This window comes from Channa argus, chromosome 13 (assembly GCF_033026475.1).
Source record: "Channa argus isolate prfri chromosome 13, Channa argus male v1.0, whole genome shotgun sequence".
Classification (NCBI taxonomy): Eukaryota; Metazoa; Chordata; class Actinopteri; order Anabantiformes; family Channidae; genus Channa; species Channa argus.
Window position 1 is genome coordinate 8,207,109 of NC_090209.1, and position 25,786 is coordinate 8,232,894.

At 41.2% G+C, this 25,786-nt stretch overlaps 1 protein-coding gene across 2 annotated transcripts in view; it reads right to left on the reverse strand.

Annotated features, from left to right (window-relative positions):
* The window catches only part of LOC137139231 (adenylate cyclase type 6-like), a 35,290-nt gene that overhangs the window by 8,105 nt on the left and 1,399 nt on the right, over window positions 1–25,786 (reverse strand). Inside the window, exons 1-13 of one of the 2 annotated variants that reach the window (XM_067526223.1) lie at window positions 25,493–25,698; window positions 23,982–24,231; window positions 22,920–23,856; window positions 6,762–6,911; window positions 5,993–6,114; window positions 3,706–3,817; window positions 2,914–3,041; window positions 2,634–2,792; window positions 2,153–2,294; window positions 1,865–1,993; window positions 1,738–1,766; window positions 1,506–1,653; window positions 1,020–1,117 (exon numbers count right to left, since the gene is read on the reverse strand). In XM_067526223.1, the coding sequence (XP_067382324.1) occupies window positions 1,020–1,117; window positions 1,506–1,653; window positions 1,738–1,766; window positions 1,865–1,993; window positions 2,153–2,294; window positions 2,634–2,792; window positions 2,914–3,041; window positions 3,706–3,817; window positions 5,993–6,114; window positions 6,762–6,911; window positions 22,920–23,856; window positions 23,982–23,995 (2,168 nt within the window). In that variant the 5' untranslated portion in view covers window positions 23,996–24,231; window positions 25,493–25,698. Of the gene's footprint in view, window positions 1–1,019; window positions 1,118–1,505; window positions 1,654–1,737; window positions 1,767–1,864; window positions 1,994–2,152; window positions 2,295–2,633; window positions 2,793–2,913; window positions 3,042–3,705; window positions 3,818–5,992; window positions 6,115–6,761; window positions 6,912–22,919; window positions 23,857–23,981; window positions 24,232–25,492; window positions 25,699–25,786 lie in introns of those variants that run through there. The other variant, XM_067526222.1, reaches the window with a different exon arrangement.

The following is a 25,786-nucleotide window of genomic DNA, read 5'->3' on the forward strand; positions in this document are numbered from 1 at the left end:
GTATTAGTATTAACAGTGTACCGCTGCAGTACCTATGGATACATACTTGTTGTTACCTAATAACAATAAGCAAACTTTGGGGAATAATGACACAAGATGAGAATAAGAAAAATACCTACAGTGTAAGTATTTTGTAGTTATGCGGTACTTATTAAATATATGATAGGTGCGAATACTTACAGTGTAACTACATATAAAAAGAGGGTAAGAGGCTCCACTTTAAACCTATCACACCTATCATGTAATATTTAATTATTTATCAATAAGTTCTTTATAATACAGTTACAGTTAGAGTTCAACTGATTTGTGCTCCATGCTTTGAGGCAATAACAATAAAAGCATAATTGCTATTTTTTTCCTCATATATCTAATATATCTAAACCCCTTTGTTAGCAGGGCGGCTGTAGCTCAGTTGGTAAAGCAGTTGTCCACAGACCACAGGGTCAGTGGTTTTATCCCCGGTCCCGGCTATATGTCTAAGTGTATCTGGGCGAGACACTGAACCCCCAACAGCCCATTCCCATCCCCAGCTGTGCAGTGCCGGTCCAAGCCCAGCAGAAATTGGGAAGGGTTGCGTCAGGAAGGGCCAAATCAACAGGCGGACAATGATCTGCTGTGGCGACGCTGAACTCAAGGGATAACCCGAAAGGACAAAAAAAAAAAAGAAACCCCTTTGTTACCTGTTTTTATACAGTAGGTTTGACAAATGACGTAATTTAAAGTGGAACCTCTTACCCCTTTGTTTTTTGTAGTTACACAGTACCTCATAAGTACCCCTTACCTACAAAGTACCTACACACAAATATGTATCCATAGGTACTGTGGAGGCACACCGTTGTTACTAATAAGTAACCAGTATGTTTACTGTAATCTAAAAAGTTACGGATTTTACTTACAGGGCTAGTATCCCTTCACAGTTTTCAATTTATAATAACAGCAAATGACTGAAGCTGCCACAGAGAAAGAACCAAAGAATAAACACTGAAGTATAATGTTTTGTGGTTGTTTGAAGTACTCACTGTGGAAAGATAACGATCTGTATGAAGGATATGAAGCAGAATACTAGTAGAGTACAGGCAACATAGCCTCCAAACCGATCATCCACCTTTTTGGAATACTGCAATAGGAAAAATAAGAAAATGAGAACTATGAGCAGCAGCCTGTTATATGTGCATTACAAACCCTATTTCCAGAAAGGTTTCAAACTGGGAGAATAGAAAGAGAGAAAGCAGTGATTTGGAGGAAGTGGCATCAATGATTTCCAAAAAGAATTTCAAAGTTTGACTCATCAGACCCCAAGACAATTCTTTGACTTTGCCACTTTTCCATTTTAAGCTCAGGCTCAGAAATGGATCTAGTTTATACAACATTGTTTCCCTGCATGGTGGATGCAGTGATGAACTGTGTTCACTGAAAATGTCCTGAGCCCATGCAGTCATTTCAATATTAGAACTGTGTCTGTTTTCAATGCAGTGTCAATGTGACAATATGACAATAGCTTGAACCTTTTTCTCCAGGCTGGAGGTCTGGAAGGTGAGTAGAAACTTCTTGACATGGTCTTTTCTTAGCTGGTCAATGCTGCGCGCGTCAATGGCTCGCCCCAGAAATTCATCCACCTCATCCTCTGGGTTCATTGCCTCCTGAACACCACGGCTACAAAAACAAGAAACAAATCAGGTAAGAGACAAAGTAGCACAGCCGTTTTCAGACATGTTAGCATAAAGAATCACTACTCACTTGTCTTTACTGGAGGTCTCATCAATCCCCTGAAATGCAAAGCAAAGAGACAAAAAATATGTCTGTCACAAAAAAGCTGCAGCCTGGCTTTATCCCAGTGAAGGGGTTTGTTGATTTTAAGCCTCACCATTTGTCTGAAGACTTTAGAGTCTTTGGTCCTGGAGAAAGTTCTGTCGGGGACCCAGCGTGGCATCAGCCCCTCATTAGAATTGGCTCTCGTCCTCTGCATCTTAGCCATCATCGCCTTCTCATCCTTCTGCTCAGAGGGAACAACATAAAGGCGTGACCAACTGTTCGCACAGAGTACACAGTGAATGCTGATATAAGTGCTGAAATACAGCAGAAAAGTCTCATTCAGGCTTTTATTGCATCAGCGAAAAACTGCACAGGCCTGTGGTTGTTTTCGTACACTGACCCGTTTCTGGCTGCAGCCGAGGACCAGGAAGGTCTCGATGCTGTTCTCCTTCAAATACGCGTTCCTCTCACCTCCAAATCCTGGCTCCACCTCATAGTCTCCATTAAGATACTGCAATGTGGCCTTCGTGATGTGGATTCGCCTAGGTAAGAAAAATATGACTCAGATTCTCTTAAAAAAACTACTTATGTATGTGTATTTTTTGGTATATGCAGAACATACACAGCAGCTTCAGAATGTATACATAGCTTACGTGAGGAGCATTTATCCCAAAAAGTAAATGAATTTGCTTAAGTCAGAATATTGTCAATCCAATTCAAATGTCAAATGTCTGGGTCAGTGTTTCAAATGGGGATTGAAACACTGACCCAGGAAGTGGTGCACAACCCCCCTCCCAACATCCTTATCTAAAGTAGTGGCTTATTGATAATAAAACTGCTGCAATCCCTGCAACAAATGTGTGTGACTGTATTTCTCTCACCCTGCTTTGCCTCCAGCTTCCATGTGATTGGCGAGTGTGACATCGTTTGACCACACGTCAAACTGCCACTTCCTGAGTCCCAGCACGCCACAGTGCACACGGCCACTGTGAATGCCAACGCGCATGTTAACGTTGACTCCCGTCACCTCGCGCACTAGTCTGCAGACAAACAACCCAGAAGATCAGTGTCTCCTCTCCAAAAGAAGGAGAAAGCTTTGCTAAGTCCAGCAAACTAAAAGGCTTTAAAGAAAACACACACACACACACAATTTGTACTCACGAGATGGCCTCGATCATGTCAACACCCATCTCCACACAGCAGTGGGCATGATCAGCCCGGGGTTCAGGCAGCCCGGATACACAATAGTAACAATCACCCAAAATTTTAATACGTAGACAGTGGTTCTCCTTAGAAAGAGACAGAGAGAGAAAACGGAGAATAAAACCAGAAATATGTTTGACAAGACAGAGCAAATGGAGACAAGTTAAAGGGTACGAGTTTTTTTTCCTTCAAATTTTAAAGTCGGCCTTAAAACATCATTCAGGTGCCCGGGTAAACATTGACACAGTTTGTGCTTGCTGTAAATATTCATCCTTCTATACTCCCATTAAAGGATTCTTTTTGATGATCTTTCAGTGTGAGAGATGGGGAACAAAACCCAGAGTCCTCCCTGTGTGTAAAAACACATTCCACAGTTTCTCTGAAGCTTGTATGAGGCTTCCGCTACTGTCTGTTTAGTACTAAACCCCCTCTTTTTGTTTCCTGTACCACACACACACGATGTAGAATTAGTAACACAAGGGGGGATTTTTCAATTGTATTGTTTACCGCAGATAAACTTTGAAATTCATTTTCACGTGAACGAGAGGAATGATTTCAGCCTGCTGCAAAGTTCAAAACTTCAAAAACTGTGAATCTACACTTTAAGTTTTTAAGGAAAGCTGAGGCCCGGAGTCTCTGAGCTTTGATTAGAACAAGACAAAATGCAGAGTGATACAGCTAATCTGTCTCTGTCCAGGTTAAGCTATTTTCTAAAATGCTTTTCCTACAACACAGAAAACAGCTCCTTACCGATGCCAACTTGTCAAAACGGGCAAAGAGTTCATTAAGGGTCATGACCAGCTCCTGAGCTGTGCACTGAGAGGCCAGGCTGGTAAAACCCTCAATGTCTGCAAACAGAATACTGAGGACGAGACCAAGACAAGGAAAGACAAGGTAACAGGGAGACAGAGAGAAACAGAAAATAAAATTAATCCCTGGCTATAACTCCACACAGGCAAGATTTGATTTAAATACAACAATGGGTGGCTGATAAAATAATCCTGGTCGCTCACTGTGGTAAAAGCCAGTGGTCTGGGTGGCATTTTATCAGGGGTTTAGTATAATTTTTTATCAGTTTCTGTTGATGCTGGCCAGGCTAACAGTTAGCTTTTGTTAAACTTTTGCATTTTCAGTAAAACAAAAGCCCCCACGGGTATTTGTCTAGTGGAGTGTGGGGTTAGTTTACAGAGAATGTGGCTCTACATGATGTCATATTACCATATTACCTGTAGAAATTAATTTTAAAATCAGGACAAAAAGTCACAGACTCCAACTCATCCATAGAAAGGACGAGGGCATCCTCCCAACATGGCACATGAAAACAAAACTCCTCTCCTATAGTGCAATATTTGCCCATTGTTTTTCCTCAAACTGCTAGGTGCCCTGGAGCTATATCCTGGTATTATAAAGTAGATCTTAAGACCAAAAAGGTCTTAAAGGAGAGAGTTTTTATAGGAGAAGTTTCCCATGTGAAGAGCTGTCTGTCTTCATAAATTGTTTTGAAGTTATGAAGTTGAGCTCAGTGCCAAATGTGTCTTCTACGTTAAAATGAGTCAAACATTTTTCAACATACAAATCAGGCTTTCATCTTTCTCCTTAATCTTGCACAATGTCCATGTCTATTAGAGCTACATCTGGTAACCCTGACATGGTTAAACTGCTCTCCAGAACAAACAGCTGAATTCCCTACCTCCCACTGAAATGTTAATGCCGTCCAAATGGGCGGCATTAAATAACTGATTACTGCAAATGTCAGACACTGCCAACACATTAGGTTATACATTCACCTATAGCCAATACCACCTCAGAGATTATTACTGTTTCTTTTTATTTGTTTGTTTATTTTTTGCTGCAGAGAAATAATTCATAATTGTTTTGGTTGGTGGGTGGCACTAATTACATTACATGCAGCTCCTCCCCAGCGTGGCCCTGCCTTAACTTCTAGCTCTCAATGTGTGCATGTGTGTGTGTGTGTGTGTGAGGGAGAGAGTGACCATGCAGTATGTTTGCTCAGTGCTAGAACTAAATGTGTGCTGAAGCTCTCCATCTTTGGGGATTATCTTATCTTGGCTGCTGGTGATTAAGTATTCCCTCACTAGTGTTAATTAGCCTCCACTTTGCCAAACCACTCTAGCCTCTTCGGACTCTGTCAGCCTTTTTTTGAGTGTGTGTATTGTATGTGTATATCTTCCTATGGCTGTGTGGACAGGACTTTGCTTTAAATCACTGATTCTATACTACAGAATGCATTCATGCCCCTGACTGTGGCTTTTCTGATTGGTTAGAAGGGTGAGGCTCAGTCCAACATGTTAAAAGTAGATATCTGTTCAATAAGCCTGGGTTGCAACAGCCTTTGACAGCTGCTCTCCACGTTAAAGAACAGGTTCACATGTTTTAATATATAAAAACAACAGTTGGGGACTTGTTCTCGTATGAAAACTAAAAGAGGTCTTACTTGCTGTAACAACTGCTTCTATTCATACTGCTACTTGACAGATCTCGTTTAAATGCCCTTATAATAAAAGTGATGGGGGCCAAAATGTGCAGTCCTTGTCCTATGCAAAAATGTATTCTAATGTGTGTCTAAAGCTAAAATGATGCTTAAATCAGTGGCATCGCTTCCAAAGTAAAATCCCTCTTCGTGTTTCTCTGCTGTAATGAGAGTATTTTAAATAAAAATGGTACAATGTTTGAAAAATCCCTGCTTTATTTTTTGAGTTTATAATTTGGACAGTTGAAGCCTTTTGAAGTCGACTGATAAACTTTTTAATATGTTTTTGCACAGAGTGGGGGCTGTGGATTTTGGCCTCCCATCAATTACTGTACACAGGAAGTATATTTTGTGGGAATCTCAAAGGTCGGTATTAACAGGATAAACAGTTACAGCAAGTAAAATCTCTTTCAGTGGACATATTGACTGATAACCCTTTGTTCATATGATACGTTTTGTGGAATATTTCAAATGGATTACACCCTGAGGCTCTGATTAATGGGTAAAACATGACAAGAAGCACTGAAGCCAAGTGTCCCCACTGACCTGACATTGTCATGTTTCTGGATATAGATCTTATGAAACATCATGTTTTCCTTCTTGGCATTGATGTCAGCCTTCATCTCCATGGCAACATGCCTTGGCAATACTGACAGCAATAAACGTTCCTGGAAAACACACAAAAAAGGGAGAAAATGCAGATTGTGTCACTCTCAATAACAAGTAAAACCTACCTAGTGTGGATGTAATTGTTTGTGCTCTTGTGAGCTCTACACTTTAAGTGTATGCACATTAAGCTTATTAATCTTGTAAACCCATCTTTTTCTCACAGTTTCAGCCCAGTCCAGGCCCTTCCGGAGTGCGTTGATCTGGTGTTTCTTAGTGTGGGCGCTATAAACGTGTGGTGTATAGTGCTCTCAATTATATCTCTGTTTCATACATTTGTCTGGCAACAACATCAGGAAAAATATGCAAATGAGAATGATCATGAACTGGGCTGCAATAAAACACAGCACAAGTGACCAAAGAGAACAGGAGGATACAAAACGAAGGTGTAATGGACTTTCACTTGTCAGAGAAACCAACTTTGTGTTTGCAATATACTGTAACAAGCTGGTACTTTTATAAATGTAGGAATTAACACTTTCAGCATTTCCCTTATACTATAATTAGTACCAACCTCCATAGACATTTCAGTGATTTACAGCTTAATATCTGCTAATTTGAATATACACTATAAAATATACACTATGTGTTCAACAGTTGGTAATATATGTGTGTGTGTATGTGTGCGTGTGTGTGTGTGTAGGCCCACCTGTTGCTGATTCTCCCTCTGCAGATGTAGTCTGGCTTGGATGTATCCTCTGGTCTCCTGGAAGGCTTGTCTCTGAGAAACCTCAGCGGGATAGTGGGTGCAGATTCCAATGATGTTAGTGCACAGGAAGATCAGGACATTAGCACTCACCTTGTGATAAGAGACAAGAAAAAGAAAGATTCAAGCATTAGTTGAGAGGAGAATACAGCTAAGTCTGAGGAACAACTAAGGGAGAAACTCATAAAAAATAATACTGTTGCTTGTGCTTGTTCATTAACTATACAAATAATTAACTTCTTATTTACGTATGTTTGCTTCTGAAAAAAAAAGTAAATTCTAATTCTCAGTCCTACACAAAGCATATGGGAAAACGATTACAAGTTTAAATACTGTAAATAAGACTGTCATAGCTAAACTGTCCAATGGTGAACTGGTTTCACTGGTCGAGAGAAACAGAGGATGGAGGGAGGCCTGCAGCACATCTCAAGAGCTTAACTTTACTGAGAACTCCTTGCATAAAAAGACATAAAACATGAACTAATGACAGGTTTTATTGCATTGTTGCTAAGAATTAATTTATGATACCAGAGGCTTGAATTTCTTTCCTCTGTTTATCTCTTTTGTCAAACACTTCTGTTCCTTATCTTTCCCCAGAGACTGATGTCGGTGCATTAAAGTGACAGTACAGAAGTTAGAGAGTCTTTTTTAGAGGCTTCTTTACTGTGAGGTATTTCTGAAGGAACGAGATTTAGATACAAAAGTGGTTTAAATTAAGTCTTTTAGGTACAGTGTGATACAGTGTTGCTTCCTTGAAAGTGTGTGTGCTTTATGGCAACCGGGAGCCGAATTCATTCACTACCATCAAAGACTGAAGCTAACAATCAAGAAAATGTTCTTTTGTTGTCAATCCAGGTATGGACTTTGCGATTTGTCCACCAATGCCTAATTTTGAGATTTAGCAACCAAAAACACTTGCAAAAAGCACAAGCAAAAAGTATTAAAGCTCTGCAACATCCCCCCATTATTCTGTTCAGGGTCATGGGGGGCTGGAGCCTATCCCAGCTGTCACTGGGCGAGAGGCAGGGTACAATCTGGACAGGTTAACAGTCTATCTCAAGGCCAACTCAGAAAGAGGATTTGAACGAGGGACCTTCAAGCTGTGCTGTGGTAGCGCTAACCACTCCACCACCGAACTCCCTGCTGCAACATTAGTCAGCAATTAAAGATTAATTTTTTTGTCACGAAAAGACCGAAACCCCCCCCAGCACGAAGTGATGTCGACAAATGTCTTGTTTTATCTGTCCAACAATATGGTATGTTGTAACATAGACAAACTAAAAATTTATTTTAAAATGATTTATTTATCAAAATATTTGCTGATTAATTTTCTGTCAATAAACTAACTTATTCTTTCAACTTTTTTTTGTTTCAAGACCAAGATTTTAGCAAAGGCAAGTTACACACTTTAAAAAAGGCTAAACATACATAAAGGTGCCTTCACACAGAGAAGAGATCAAAAGACATATATTCAGTTGTAAAACAGCTCATCAACATCTACAAGCTACATGTTTGTTCTAATTCCATATATTTGTGTCAATGCAAACACTTTTAAATACACTGTCTTGTCATTCACTAATTTCTTAGCTTCGTAATTAATCTATTATTTGTCACACTATTCTATTGTTAGATGGACATGTACAACTGAGTTTACTTGCAGCTGCTGAGTGTTTGTGGCTGATATAGGCTTTCAAATGCCACACACACACACACACACACACACACACACACACACACACATACATGTACATACACATTTCCTTAGACAGGAAATGGTCCTGTTTTTGTGGATGAACTAGTCATTCCCAGTGCTCCTCACAATCCATCGGCCACCTCATAATTTTCACAGCGTGCTTGTCTGCTGCTATCTGTTGCGATGCATCACTAGTTTAATGCATTGCCCAACTAGGATGACCTCCAGCGTTAGAAAACTGTCCCCCAATGAATTGTGGGAATTGCTGTTGACCCGTCATAAGGCCACTTCCTTGTTGTGCTGTTGTTTAGTGCCTCAACATAACAATCTTCTTTCCAGAGACTACATTTGGACACTAACAAAGGTTTGGTATGCACAAGAAGGAAGCCCATACATGATACATCCTGTATTATACATCAAGAAGAGAAAAGTCTTAACTCAAACAGGGCTTTACAATGCAGTAATTGGGATTAGAAAATCTATTACACACTGAGATCCTCTGGTTGGAAATAAAAATATGTGAAGACCAAAAGGTTCTGTTTATGTGTATTAAAATATTGTGCCTTCACTTCACATTTTAAATACACACCACAAACAGAAATAAAACGCACACCTAAAGGAAAAGGACAGTTCAAATTACTGTACATGTTTGGTAGTATTATTTTTTGCTTCTTTAACAAAAAAAACAGACAGCACTAACCACCCCACCACTGCGCTGCCTTTAATCATTTCATGACATTATATTTGAATGTACAATGCATGTTTAGCAGAATTATTTTAAAAAAAACTTTATAAGAGGGATGGTTGTAGCTCAGGCAGTCGTCCAAGGACCACAGGGTCAGTGTTTACTAAATACATTTTAAAACTTTATAAATAAGTCAACAGATGAGAACTTAATGGCAAATCCAGATGGTAAGGAAATTATGTGGACTTAGTCATGAACTCTGCCTGTTTGGAAAATTATTCTTTTAACAAATGAAAAGTTACCTCATGTTGAAAATTAACTTGGTTTCCAGAACTCTAAAAACCTTCTGCAGTACAATACAGGCTTAGTGGTTGTTATGGTTATTAATGAAGCACTTCCCACTTTTAAAATCCACTAATGTTCCTGAAAAGTCCATCTCTGTTAACCCTCAAGTGTTACAGATCACTTCCTTTACTTTTGAAGCTTCACTGAAAAGGTCATCTAAACTTGTGTAAAAATAGTCTAAATGTTGTGTTTCAGAAGAGGGAAGCAGCAGCTAGGAAATAATCGGAGCCACTTAAAACTCTGTTTGTAGCTCAACGTTGAGCCTGTGGATTTCCTGCACTTTATCGTGCCATATTTACTTTCTCTGCATTCTCAAAATGGGACCCAAGTTGGCAAAGTATGAAAAGTATGAGTGGAGGATAAATGAGTTTGAAAAGAAGGCAAACAAGCAGTGGGCTAAAAAAAAACACAGAAGCTGAGCAGGGGACAAAACAGATAAAACAGAATAATGACAGTTAGGTGGTAGGAAGGAAATTAGTGTTAAGGAGCAAGATTAGGAAAGGAAAAGACAATGAGAGGGAAACAAGAGGAAGAAATGTATGACTGCAGAGAGAGAGAGCTGGACAGATATGGGCCACAGTGACATTAGGCAGATGGCTCAGAGCGCTCAGCTCTGTTTACATTACTCTATCTGTACAAGCAAAAACAGCCGAGAGACGAAAGTGAAACCTGCAACTCAAAGTGTATTTGCAGGTGCATACCTGCTGCCAGTTCATATGAGGGTGCAGCTAATACTCTCATGTGTGGAAATCTGTTTTCTGCAGCAACTGACCATATACACGAGATTTACCCAACATGTGTATCACACTCCGTGTGTCTGAGCTCACAGTCTCAAACTAATTGCTTGCTTTTCTCAAGAGGGCAAGGGCTAGTGGGTTTACTGAGTACACATTATGGTCCTGTGTTTACGCAACAGCACTCCACCTTTTTAGGAGCTCTCCTTGGCAGCGTTTACCTGCTGCTTGTACACGCTGCCACGCTCCCCGTGCGAGGCCACTGCACCTGCTCACGTCCTCTGTGCTCAACAACAGACTCATTTATCTAAACTCTTCACTTATTACCTTATCCTGCCGGCCTCTCCCCTGCTGGTTTGGTCCAGCACCATTACAACCGTACCACTACACATTATGATCTTCATTGCTCACTCCCAGGTAGGGTTCATGACTGAGTTACCAATATGATTATGGCCTTCTTAAAAGGGTTATGTTCAGTTTGTGAAGACTAAAATAAACCAGTAATTGAACATCACGTCACTGGAACATCACATAGTTGTTGTATTGTTTAGTTTTTTTCCCCTGAGGGCGACATGATGGAAGCAGCCAGCCAGCCAGTCTGTGGACAGGACCACAGGCTAATCCCCGGATATCAAAATGGCATTATGCAAGAGCTGCTCTGATCTAGACAGAACAGGCAAAACAGCAGTAATACAGGCTATTCAGCACACCATAGATTAAACTGCATTTTGTCAAGGAAAAGCCACAACCTCTTAGAGAGGATATGCAGGCTTAATCAATAAGAGAGTTCTGCTAAATAAATGCCCACCTCTATGCTTAACAAGTAACTGTGTTCCACACCTAAAACACGTCCACAGTAAACTGTAGCCTGTGTAGATTTAACTGATTCCTAAAGTTCCTACTCTCAGCCAGAGAAGCTGAGCTAAGATAAATGTCTTAGAGCTTCAATGAGGAGATGTAAGAAGCAGAGACAGAAATGTATGTGATAATTAACTCAACACTTCCTGAAAATCCAAACAGTAGTTGAAACATTTGAGTTGGGACCAAAGTGGTGGACCAAGTGACACAACACCGGCATGAACATGAATGACAAAAACACACTGGAAGACAAAAAGAATGAGGAGGTTTGCTTCGCATGTTTGTATGTGGTACAGGAAGGGAATGCAGATGTTTAAATAAACAAGTGACAAATGCAACAATGATATCCACCCACCCGCCTATCAATAGTAATGCCTTGGCTGCTCACTGTCCCTTCCCTCCACATCCAAACACTCATCACCACTCTACATCTAATGAGGCTACTGTCTCTGCATTGGATGAGCAGGCGGGGATGAGAGCGGGGCTAATGGAATATTCCGAATCTTTATTTATAATTTTTGTTCTGCTTTATGATGGATTTAGCACAGCAGCCATTTACTTTAGCGGGAAGTCTGTGGTCCTGACAGTGAGTCTATAAACATTGACTTTTAGGGCCATCAGCCCCCTTTTCAGTCGAGGAAAGACAGTTCGTTGAAGAGTGAGAGAGCATGTGGGAGAAATGTGGACAAATGGGCCACTAAACAGTACCTTACTAAGATAGAGAGAAGTTAATTGTAACAGAAGAAAATTATTTAAAGCAGATTTGATCAATACTTTTGTTCTGGGGACAAATCCAGAGTATTATTACTTTCCTATTTCACTACCTTTGTGCTTTACAGGGCATTGTAGTGCCTTTTAGCTCATTGTTTTGGTTCAGTCTCACCACTCTCAGATCCATTATTGGTCACAAGAGGCAGCAGCTGTCAGCTTGAAACACTCACTATTTTCCCACGCTTAGCACCGAACAAAATATAGGCAATGTTAGCAATTAGCTGGTATACACAGTGGAGCTCTGAGCTGCTAAAAAAACCTAATATTTCCCTCGGGAGCTTGTGAACAAAAACAGAACTAAGAGGAGCGGAATGCTCGACTTAAACGTATGATGATATTGCTTGGATGCTACACATCCAGCTTGCTGCCAGGTTTGACAGATCCACATAACAGGTGATTAAATGTATTGCTGCAGCCCCCAAGTGGCAAAAGAATATGTTTTTGCTCATTTAAAGGTCAACATAGGCTACATTGTGTGTAAGCCACATCTATCCAACTCTAGTGTAAACAATGCTCAATCTAACTGAAATGCGAGCCATGTGCTTACAACCTCATTTGTGTGACAGGTATAATGTTTTCCTTCCAGAAGCAAATCTAAAACTTCCTCATGTTTCTATTAACCTCCATCTCTGTTGTCGATGTTCTCCATGTTTATTTTAATTGGACAGTGAGATGCCGACACCTATTGATGATGGCACAACCAACAGAGGTGAGACGCTAAAAAAAAAGGGTACGAATCCGATTGTCACATTTCGAGATATCTGATATGACTTGGACATAGGACCACATATGAAAGTGCCCCAGATCTGATTTGTAAAAAAATCTAATTTGGTTTGTTCAGACTTCCTTAAAATAAATCTGATCTGAGTCAGATGGAAAAAAAGACTGGACCACAGCATGTGACATGAACGCACCCATATAGACATTTAGACTGTCTATGCAATAATATAACAATGCTCTGCAAGACAGACCAGAAATGTCCAAGGTTCCAAATCCATTTCAAACTTCACAATCTTAATCAGACTCGTGCAAAATCTCACTATCTCTTTTTATTTTTCTCAGCTTGTTCACATAACACAGCAGTGGGCAGCCTGATCCCTCCTTTATTCCACCCATTTTACTCTCTGGCCCAATACATTTTTGAGCTATACGTTTCCACCCGACACCTGGAATTGCTTTTGCATCACTTTATTTATTTAGATGCTATCTGACTGGGTCAGCTGACAGAAAACAAAAGTTCTGTGAAATAAAATGCCCCACAACTTGCATACACAGACTGCAAAGCTTCATGTAATTTAAACTTTAAATCCCTTTAGTTACACCTGTAAGCACAGAAAGCACAGAAAATACATTTCCCCATGTTTTGTCTCTTAAGCCCAACCAGTCTGTATAGAGCTTATTGATATGCAAAAACAAGGCTTTGCTATAATGTGTTTGCAGGTATGATGTTCACTTTCCTGACTTAATGTTCCTGTTAGAAAGCTCATTTTGAAACCAGCAGTCATGATGCACGGAAGATGGAGATGTGATGATGATGATGGCTATTTTATATATAACTCAGTCGCTCTGTCTTTCTCTGTGCCTCTACTTCTTTCTCAGTCTTGTGAAAGGTTCTGCTTAGTGTTGGCCTGAGACTCACACCCACGGAGACTGTGAATTATCAGAGATGGCAGCACAGATTTCACTTAGCAACTATCACCCACATTCCACAGGCTCCCTCCAAAGGCCTGCAGTCTCCCACCCAGGTTCAGACAGGGTGCAATTTGGGGACCAGCTGAGGAGGGGGGAATAGTGGGGGTCGCTGCACTGATGTACCACAGTTGCAACATATAGTATTGTCAATATGTTCAATAAATCAAACATCATGAGTAAAGCATGTTTTTGTACAGGTCTGTGCAATGTTATGTGCTTTAGAGGTAACTGACAAGCTGATGTGAACAGAAACACACACACACACACACACACACACACACACACACACACACACACACACACACACACACACACACACACACACACACACACACACACACACACACACACACACACACACACACACACACACACACACACACACACACACACACAGCTGAATAGCTCAGTTGAGGCCACTGACTTTAGTACAGTAGGTCGCCGGTTCAATTCCAGGTGAGGGTGTGGTCAATATCCAGTGTGGGCTCTAAGTACAACATCAATAGAGGCTGGGGTCTACCATACCAAGCAGGACTCGAGGTGCAGATTGTGCGAAGATGCCCCTGCAACAATTGATGATTTTCTATGTGGTAAATTATAAAATTGATTTCTATTTCTATTTTCTGGCACTCAAAACACTAATCTGTTGCTAAGCTATTATTGGACAGGGTGTGTCTTTTAATTCACTGATCCACTCATTACTGCTTGATTTTAAACTACTTTAGCTGCCATAGACTGGAGAGGTCACTATCTCACATTGACATGGAAAAATCATTTAGTTGGACAGTACTGTCCAGAAAACCAGATACAGAACAAGATGTTCAATTTAGTATAAGACCTTTTCCCAGGGGGAGCGATGACTGATGGGATATAACTGCTGAAACTGGGCCAGCGAGAGTGCAAGTCAGAGCTCATCAGCCTTTAAGGAACATCTGGAACTGCTTAGTACATCTGTGTTAGATCAGGAACTGTAAAACACACTCTCACCCCCCCACCCAAAAACAATGACAGTGCTTTTCTGTTGAGAAAACACAAGAGTCTCTCCTGTAGGTTGCCTCTTATCTTTCCTTGAGAGCGTTGGTTATTTATTTCCATATTCTTTCATTTATTTTCTTCCTGCCTCCTCACACTCTGACTCATGCTCACTGTCACTTTTAGCCTTTGTCTGTGAGTCTGTGTATGTGTGTGGTGCCAGGCAGCTGCTGGGTTTGTGTACTCAGCCTGAGCCTCATGTCTACACACAGCTCGCACTGTCCTTATCTAAAATGACCAGAACCACATCAATAGATAAAGAATCAAGCCCCGCCTGCTCATTCTGCTCCCGCATTTGGTCGGGTGGTCTACACAACACACTCTGTGGAAGGGAGTCGCACTACAAGCACAAGAGAACAAAATCACTTGTGCAGCCTTGTCACTCGGTGAATTTGTGATTAACAGCAGGGTAGAGTTTTGTCCTTACCCAGAACATCATTTTCCAGGAGATTTCCAGAACAGCATCAATCAAACACTTTTAAGATTGTGTCGGTTTGTAAAATCTGTCAGCACTGCGACTGTCATTTAAACTTGCACCACTGTGATGTGCGGGCACAAAATTTATTTTCATTTATTATTTCTTCAGTTCTTTTTTTTCAAAGCTGTTTCTATTGCAGAGAATAATTAGTCTCTTTTGGTTTTGTTACTCTGCCACAGAGCCATAAAACAGCATGATTTATATACTGTTTACTCCTGTCTGTAGATTCCCATCATATACCCAGGGAGAAAACTGTCTTAAGCTGTTTCCAAAATTAATTCACTCATTCACAATAATAAAAACTTGAGATTTGTGTGAATCATTTTGCATTATTACGTTTCTATTTTGACATCCAAACACTGTGAAAGTTCGTATTCAGGCATTTTTTTTCGCAGAAAACAGGGATGTTTATAACAGCACTGTGTGAAGCAAAGATATCCCACTCAGACATATAGCAAATATGGCACACATCACAGTAAAGAGAAACACAGCCTGACATTTCAGTCACTGTACACCCACGCTTAATTTACAGTCGGTTTGTTCCAACAGTGGACAATAAAACAACTGGATTAATATTTATCATATAATACAGTATATTTAGTTTAGTATGGACTTTATTAGTCAGTGGGTTTTTGCTAACAGTGGAGGAAGTGTGTGTGTGTGTGTGTGTGTGTGTGTGTGTGTGTGTGTGTGTGTGTGTGTGTGTTTAAAATATATAAGTCAAAACAAATGATTAACATTTGTATCAGATGTTCTTTTCTAATGCAGGGAGTCTGTAGCAATAGTTTGTGATTCCTAAAGTGTAATTTGTTCAAAAAGCCAGTCACAACACTTCTTATTAGAAAAACGAAAACAACTCTTTTCTTCTGTCATCACTGATATTTGTTTTGGGATGAGTGAGAAAACTTTTTTCTTTTCTATAAACATAAAAGTAAATAATAATAAAAAAAAAATCAACTTTTCTGCATTCCCTCCAGCACCTGTGGAGATCTTTGGACGTTTCAGAGACTGTGCAATGAAACATGAGCCTATGCATATACTACATCAATAATGTCAACATTACATGTAATGTAAAGCCAGTTATCCTCAATGTGCTGCTCATATTCCTTAGCCATGTTTCTGTAAACATGGAGGGGGGCATGCTGGGGGCCCTAACACTGATAAACTACACACCACACACACACTTCTGTTGGCAACCAGGCGAGTGTGACTTCTGTGGAGAGAGTGTGACTATTAAAGCATTCTGGCATTGGAGCTGCAAAAGTGTTTTATTTAAAGAACAACAATATCTGCATAAAATGGAGAAAAAGTATTTTCACAATGTTATCAAGTTTTTTCTGGAACGCACTGGACCCCTGTGGATCGGCAACAGATTCAGGCATAACTGCTGTGATTAAACAAAAAGCCTTAGAGGAGTTATGTCAGTGACATTAGACGGTTTGTAATTAGCAATAAAACTCATCTAACTAACAAAACCGGACCCTCTACGATAAGAGGCCCAAAAACCAGGTCCAGCGCTGGTTCCACAGCACTGGGGCTCCGATCACACACAGACATAGCGGGCTGAGCACAGATAAGCTTCACTGAACCAATCGATCTCTCCTCTGTCATCTCCATGCTTAATTATGGACTGTTTCATTTCCACAGCATATCAAAGCAGCAATGCACATGTGTGGAAAGCTCAGATTCCTCAGGCTTTCAGCATCTCTGAAGAAGTGAGACGTCAATTTTGACCTGATTTATTTATTTCTTTTAATCTTCACTTGAAGCAACGGTTACCAAACTGTACGCTAACAGGCTGAACTGGGTCTCGACTACTGGAGTTGTAGTTTCCATGGCAACCGCTGGGCCAGCCAAACACAGGCACTGAGGGAGACACTTAACATTGCTGTTTATTACCCGGCATTCTCAAAAGTGATGCTAAACTAATAACGGCGTTGTCCATGCTCTCACTGGTCCACAGATTGGTCAGCAGTGTTACTATGTGTGCGTACATGTGCTCGTTTCCATGCTATTGTTAAATATGTAAAAAAGGTTTAAATGTAGAAATGAGCTGAAATAGAAACAAGGACAGATTTTTTCCTGTTTACTTGAGCGTAATTCATTTTTTCTGTAGTTAATGCTCTGACATTGGGAGGAAGATTACTGCTAAATGCTGTGTACTCTGTATAGGGTATTAGTATATTTTAAATTATGTTTTCTATTCTATATTTTATCATCCTATACTATCCTATGCTATGTTAATATGTTGCACTGCATCAAATAATATACCTTTTTACTTTTACATGATGCTCCTCAGCACATAACTGCAATATGTCACTTCACTTACAGTATTGCACTTTAATTTTACTACATTGGTTGTGGGTACTATTTGAATATTGCTTGCCTTGTGATTAAATTGCATTTATATTGTTCCTATTTGTATTCTAGTTATTTATTATTTTATATTATTAAGTATTTGTTACTTCTCTATCTATCCGTTCTTATTTCTGTCCTACGGTAAAGCGATACCCGAATTTCTCCTCTGGGATCAATAAAGACTTTAAATGATTATTTAATGTGAGACCATATTACGTTGAGCTACATCAGTACATACACATTGATACACCGCGACCTGTCTGGATCCTTTGACTAAAGCTGAGGTGTGCTTTACATTTAGTCATTTGACTTTTATCCAAATTGACTTACAAGTGAACATACACACAGCAGCTTGAGTTTAAGAGTCTTGCCCAAGGACACCTCTATATGTGGTTCAGAGGAGACAGAGACTGAACCTCACAGCTGCCCCCCTGCTTTCTGTGTCTGTGTGTGTGGGGGGGGGGGATCCATCAGTCAGCACCACATCCTGTTGAAGAGCAAAGAGTACATGTGATAGGTATCCCTGTTAAAATGCTGCTGCCGTGTTAAACACACAAATTATTTATCGAGAAGGTTGTGGAAGGGCTGTGTGCCGAGAATATCAGATTCTCCCCTGATCACACCATCTCCACCTACTCCTTCTCTTATACTGGGTGTCTCCTACTAAAGCTGCAGCTTTGCACAAGTGAGCATCACAGGCTGACATTAACTCCACCAGGATCTGAGTCTCCCATCTTGATGCAGGATGCACACAAAGTTATTTCACTGCTGTGAAACTATGAACAGCTGATGCCGTTGCTACGGTGTGTATTTTTCTCAGATTAAAATACATTCATTCTCTGTATAATATTCTGGATATTTAATAACTGAGTAAACAGTCTTTTGGAAAGTTTGACGTGGGATCACAGTGGTCTTGCGTATTACCTAAGTGCACTACTACATAAGCAGCACATTCTTATTTAAAGTCTGTTCTCTTATCTTATCTACTGAAAACAAAACACACTTTAAACACTTAGTGGGAGCTTGACAAAGAGACCAGTGAAACATATTGACTGTACACTAATCCAGAGTCCACACACAGGCCTGATTTGTCCTCTGTTTGCTGTTTAATGGGCTTTTAGGGGCTTAACCCCCCATCTCTGCTGTGGTCAAAGATGAGAGATCCATCGCAAAATGCATTAGGTTGCGCTTCATTAACATACAAGAGGAAAATAAATCACTGTGGTATCTGCAAATATAGAGTATTAGCAGCCTCTACACCTGTGTGTGTGTTTCACAAACACAGGCCCATGTGAATGCAGAGAAAAGGGGGATAGAGTGACCTGCCTGTTGCTCTGACGCAGGCTCTGATAAGACTGTTCCATGTGATGCAACAGTTAGCAGAAACGCCAAGGGCTGGGTATTTTTAGGAACTAGTCTTTGACCTCTCACAGCACTTGTGTCAACAACATCCACACAACAATGCTAGCTATTGTCGGGGGCCCATAAAGCAAATAACGGCGGGGTGAAGAATGTACAAATACGAGACGTCTTAGTGACACAACCCAAAACTGTTCATATCAGAAACATTTCGGCCATTTTTGGTGCACGATTAAAACATACTTTTTTCTGATTTTCTTCTGTATAGAAGCACATACAGTACATGCCAGTATTCACGCTCGAACAGACACCCACATGTAAGAGGTAGGACAATGGCTTTCTGATGTTATTTCCCAAAGAAAAACAAACAGCAGCAAATCAGAGACCAATCGAAGACGACAGCTATAACAAAGCATCAGATGGTGTGTGCTTGTGTGGATTGCCGGGTGGCTGAGTGGGACATGCACACGTATACTTACTGCACTGTACCCCTATGGCACATGTGACAGGACGTTGCCATTGTTACACACGATAACATGTTGCAGCTATAATAGACTAGTGTTTATTTTGAAAGCAGTCTCGCAAATAACAAAGCGGTCTTAACTCATAGCTGCAGTAAAATCAGCCACTCAGAGTAAAGGTAGGAACAGACACTCGATTCTGTTGTATGTGGCAATAAAATCACACATACCTGCCAGCACCATGCGGAATACACCTTACGAAACAACCAGATGGACGGCGTGTGTTTCAAAATCTTTGAAGGGAGTAAGGGCCATAAATTCAAGAGGCATTTTATTTTTACTATTGTCTGTGACTTAGAACAGGTGTTTTTGATTTTGGGCTATATGCTACAAGTCACCAAAACTTTAGTATTTTACCTGTAACAGGCCAATAAGCTATGGATCCATTTTTAATGAGGCAAAATATACAAAGAATTGCACATATATTAACCTGTTGGTCAGACACAACAAAGAAAACTTAACGCACAAAGCACAAACATCGTTTACTCTACAAGGATCGAGATTAATCAGCTTCTCCTCTTTCATAGAAATCAAGCATTTACAGATCTATTTACTGTCCCACTCAACAGTGACCTCTAAACTGTGCTCAGACAACCTTCACAAATCCCTGTTTGAACCTGTAATGCCAGAAAACAGATGATGGCAGTGCGAACACAGAGAAAAGAGGATCCACATTTATCTATCATACCTTAAACCTGTCTTGGACCCATCAACATCAACCGAAACCCAGCAAGGTTAATGAGTCATTGGAGAAAGAGGAAATAATTGTATATGGGAGTGTTTTACAACTTTCGGCTTGTCCCTTCAGGGGTCACCACAGCGGAAGCTTTTCCGCACCTTAATTTGGCATGATTTTTTAAGCAGGATGCTCGGGACCGGCACCCATGTTGCTCTTGGTGGCTGGGCGGGACCACAGCTGGTAGGATGGGATTCAAACCGCAGCATTCTACATCCCAACCAAATGCACTACCACAGATCCACAAGGGCCCCCTTATTGATGACACTATATTACTGTGTCATATATACACAGATGACCTGAGGAATAGAGCTGCACCTATCTCATGACATTCATTCACTTAACGATGGCAAACAATGTTGGAGCCTGTGATGGATTGTACTATAGTATATCATGATGTTTGTGAGTTCCCATGAATCACTGACCTAGCACAGTAATTATTTGATAATAAATAATCACACTATTGCAACAATTCCGGCGTACGCATGATATTTCTGTGTTACACTTACAACAGTGGCAGATGTTTTGGTGACGGTCAATGATTTATCATTAAGTCCCACATCCCACAATTGTTTTCATCTAACGGCCTTCCCATTCTAACTCGTCCCCAAGGAGAAAACAGCTATGGCAGTACAGAAAGCTACCCCCCCCCCAATAAACACTCCTCTCCACACTGGCTCATCCCTTTCACCCCACCCTTGGAGAAAAGTACAAAGCGTTCCTTGTCTAAGAGCACTGAGACCTGAGTGGTTCTGCTTTATATCATGCAATTCTCGCAGTGTCACACAACAACACACACACACACACACACACACAGCCCTCGAGTCGAGGCGGTTCTTTCAGCCCGCTGGCCTTCAGTGAGGCTCTAGGTCCTTGGCATGACACACAAACAAGACACTGTACAAAAAGTGCATGTATCAGAAATACAGATACAACATGCTGACAAAACACAGAAGAGCAATTTACAGACGGTGATAACCTATCACCACACATAACCATTTTATTTCTCAACTTTCTGATGTATTTAAGTACTTATCAACAACTGTATATGAATCTCAGTGTGCTCTGCTTATTTCCTTAAAGTTTAATCAGCAGGGAATTTTCACAATTAATCAACGGGTTTTCTGAAATTATAGTGAAAAACAGCAAGTTTTCTCTTGTTCTCTCCAATGAAATCCTCAAAATTTCGAGGCTTACACTAATTATGGTATTTTGTCTTGAAATGTTGCTAAAACAAATAACTGATTATCCAAAAAGCTGATAAATAAATTGCTGCCTTTAAACAAATCAATTTAATCAATTGACTGAGATTTTTATATTTTCAATTTTTATCCTAAACACAATCAGAATATTTTGTAAGTATTTGTTTGGAGAGCTTATCGCAATTATTGAGTTAAATATTTATACAGAGGGTGTCGTTTTTTATGTTGACTTTTTATTATGTTAAAATTTGTATCAGACATATTTGGTTCCACAAGGTGCTTTCAAACCAAACGCTCCATGAACTTCAATTTTCCCAATACCCAAAAGCTGGACAATGAGTTTGTAGTCATGGCCGTGAAATCAGCGATGTTCAGTGCTCCAGTTGCCTGAAGGCATCTGAAACTTCAGAAAGTTTCAGAATAGCTGATTGTTGGGGTCATTTAGATCCTCGCTCCTCTGGTGGAGATGCAAAGCAGGGCAACTGACATTACAATTACAATGATAATTAGTCATTTAGCAGACGCTTTAATCCAAAGTGACTTGCACGTAAATAGCACCTCGGGGTTCACTTTCTTGCACAGGCACACTTTGACATGTAGCCAGGAGGAACTGGGAGTCAAACCACTCACCCCTTGGTTCATGGACAACTGCTCATCCAACTGAGCTACAGCCGCCCCTTGTCAAAGGTTCGCTGCTGTACTCCAGAGAAAGTTCCTGTGGTAGCAATGTGCCTTTAGAAAACCTTGGGATCTTGTTAGGCAGCAATTCAAAGATGCACTGCTCCATATTTTTGCGAACAATAGAAAAAAGCGTGTAAGTAAAGGTGTTGCTTGTAGTGACTCATGGAGAACTTTCACCTGACTCAGAAGTTCAGCTCACAGCAGTGCGTTTAGCATCCTTCAGCCCATTGTCTCGTCGCTGTGATGGTTTTATTTCACAGTTCACATCGACCCCTGATTACTATTGGACTTACATTTATGAGGCGACTGAAAAAACAGCTCCGAGTGAATGATAATGCTGCTCTGTGCCTGCTGGATGTGTAAATATGCAGCTGTTTGCTAACACATTCCACACATCACATTTTTAAAGCAATAAGGTTTTAGTATGTAGTGTCTCCAACAAAACAAAAACAGAATATGCAGATTTAACAAATAGCTACCATATGAACTAGATGAGTGTAAATATGATGTATATTCATAATGGGGCATCAGCTAGAACTAAGCAACACTTATTCTACAAGAAATGACGATCAGCTAGACACAGGTTTTCTTAACTTGATGTCAGCTCCTACAAAATAAAGCTTTACGTTTAACGGCTTTACAGACATCCTGCTCCAGACCTTATTTGGATTTGAACAACGCTTTGCTGCACAACATGCATTAGACCTGACGAACTCACCAAACAGTCTGGGAGTTATATATAAACACCATGATCAGGGTGTACTGAACTTCATTCTTGAACTTAATCAATCAGAAAAGCTGCAGGATACAGTGATTATATGCTGAAATAACTTGACACAAGGGGAAAACAACTGCCATAAGTGTTTCCACTCTGTTCGCTGTCAGTGTCTCAGTTGAGGTCAACCATGACAAACAAAGAGAACAAGTCAAACAAAGACACATTAAACCTCCCTCACCTGTTTCCAGAGGAACTTGTCTTCCTGGTTGATCTGCCAGGTGGTTACCACATGTATGATGGACAACACTGCTCCACTCAGCACGGCTGCTCTCATCCTCACAGGCAGCAGAGTGTAGATGATGTAGATGAAGAACACGGACCACCAGATGCCTTCTGAGGCGCTCCTGGGTGCCACCATGAGCACCCCGAACACCTGTACCGACACCAGCACTCCGATCACCAGGTAACTGACCATCCACATGTAGTCCTGGTGGAAGCCGTTGCGGTTGCACACTATCATGAGAGCCATGAAGAGCGCCATTGCCACAGACAGTGCTGACAAGTAGGCGACATGCGGGGCGGCATGGACACAGTGGAAGGTCAGCATGATGGCGCACACGATCACCAGTACCCCCATGAGCATGGTCAGGGAGCTCTGGTTCAGCCTAAAGAAGTAACGCTGGTACAAGCGCTCCAGTTTGCGGGACTGGAATTTTTTTGACTGGAACACCCGCACCACCCTGAGCCAGCAGTCCGCAGCCGTCACTACCCCTGCTGTCCCGTTGGGACCCTCGTCTCCTATGTCCCCGCTTCCTCCATTACATCCCCCTTTTCGCCCTTTCAGCTCTCCATCAAAGCCCAGGTCGACAGATTTTAGCCCCACCCCTTCACTGGGGGCCCCTCCCCGTTTTCCATAATGGTCCTCCTGCCATCCACAGCGAACACCAAAGTTGCCCCCGCCTCCTACAGCTCCCGCCGCCCCTCCTCGGTGGTGCTGATGGAGGGGAGCTCCGGAGGGGGGCTCCATAGCATCTGGGTCCCTCAGACAGCTCATGTAACGCGGGTTGCAGAGAGATGAGCCTCCCTTCCGTTTGGACTTCTTCCCATTGCGCTCCCCCCACGCAGTCTTGCGGTCGTCCACTCTGGCGACTAGGAAACCACTAAACCAGGACATTCTGTGTGAGAGAAGAGTTCAGTACAGGGACAGGTAAGAGACAGATAAAAACTGCAACACCGATACCATGTGAGAAGACCACACACCACTTTCTCGTGTGTCCACCTGTAGGTGTTGGTGATTTACCTGTTCTGGTACATGTCCCAGCCCTTTCCCTTGCAGCCGGTTCACTCATTTATCCCCCTTGGACGATATTTTGAATAAGCAACAAAGGCTCTGTGGAGGCCAAACTGGAGGGCTGCAGGGTGGGAGTGAGGGATTGGATCAAAAGGTTCAGCACCACCAGATGTTTGTGCCAGAGCCACTTATCAGCGACCAAGGTTAATGAGAAGACTGGTCTGTGCTGCCAGGCCTATCTCCAAAGCTTCTGCTGAGTCTAGAGGGAAAATCAAACACACACAGTAGATTGAGTGAAACAGAGGATCCATAGATAGATCTGTGATGATGTTATGGCCATTTAGATTAGTCAAGACACTTCAAATTTTGATAGTAGTGTAGCAATAATCTTGTGCAGTCTGCCGTTGATGCGAATACTCATATTAATAAACAGCACTGACTCGTTTTAGCTCGATAACTTGTTAGCAAAGTGCTCCTTGATCCCAAATCTGACAGGAAGTGAAATTCCTCACATTTTCTGCTAAACAAATGCAAATCTAATTGCCTGGATAACCAGATGCACTTGACATTTTGTCTCATGTCTATGAACTGAGGCAGATTCAGAAGACAACTTACTTCTAAAAATATGGGAGAGAAAGGAAAGGATAGGATCAAGCGCAAGTTTGGCTGAAGATAAATAAGAGCTTCTGTGTAGCTCAGTTTAATATCAAACAGTGGAAAAAGACAAGCAACAAATACATATAAATGCTGCTGGACAACAGGACACTCTCGAGACAAGTATCAAGGGATTAATTGTTTACTGTATACAGCATGACAGGATGTGTGGGCCCTGCAGCACAAACCAAACCGTGTTTACAAATGGCTAGAAAATCAAGCTGCCAATATTTCCCTTTTAGCATAATAAAAGATATATAACAGTCATACATGTCTCATCTTTGCTAGATGAAAATTCATATGTAAAGACGTAAAATGAACGTAGTTGTATACAGTCTGTCAGGTGGAGCTCAGCTGCTTTGTTACAGTCTCACCATCATTCGTAAACTGCATGTTTATATCTGCTTTGCTACTGTGTGTTTGTACACATGGGGGTGTGACTTGCTTGTCTCTGCTGTAACTCAATGTGGTGTATGACAATCATATTTCCGGTCATGGGTCGGGGATACATTGGGGCTTGTGTCATTATTAAGCAAATTACCTATAGATTATACAGATTTGTGCAGATTTCACACTTGGGAGCATAGTATTTTGAGATATTAGCATGCGCATCACATTTATGAGTTTGCACTGTTGTTTTTTGTCCTAGAAGAAAATATCTCTTTGGGCATCTGTCAGATTCAGTTGTGGTCTGGTTGAATTCCATTCTCTTTCCCTGAAATAGCCCTAAAGCACTTTTATAAGAGCATACTTTGCCTAATAATAGCAAGGTAGTAATAATTCATTGTAAGCGCACTCTATTTTCGTCCTGACTAAATTATAAAACGTCCACATATGCCTCTGCAACTGCTACCAGCTGATCTTACCAGGCCTCCAGACGCCCTGAGCTCTAGCCAAACGCAACGCAGTCGCCGCCGCTGCAGCCACTTCTACTGCTGCCGCGTCCTCGACCGGCATTTCCACCGCAGAGCCGTGCTGTGTTGCTGAAGCAAAAATAGCATTTCTTTGCTGTAGCCTGCCTGCATGCATGCTCCTTCTCTGGCACGTATCCATCCAAGCCGTATCCCTATATACCTCCTCCCAGCTGGCAGCAGCTCGACAAGATTCAAGGAGATCCAGCCCCCCACCCCCCCACGCTCATACACACACCTCGCTTCTCC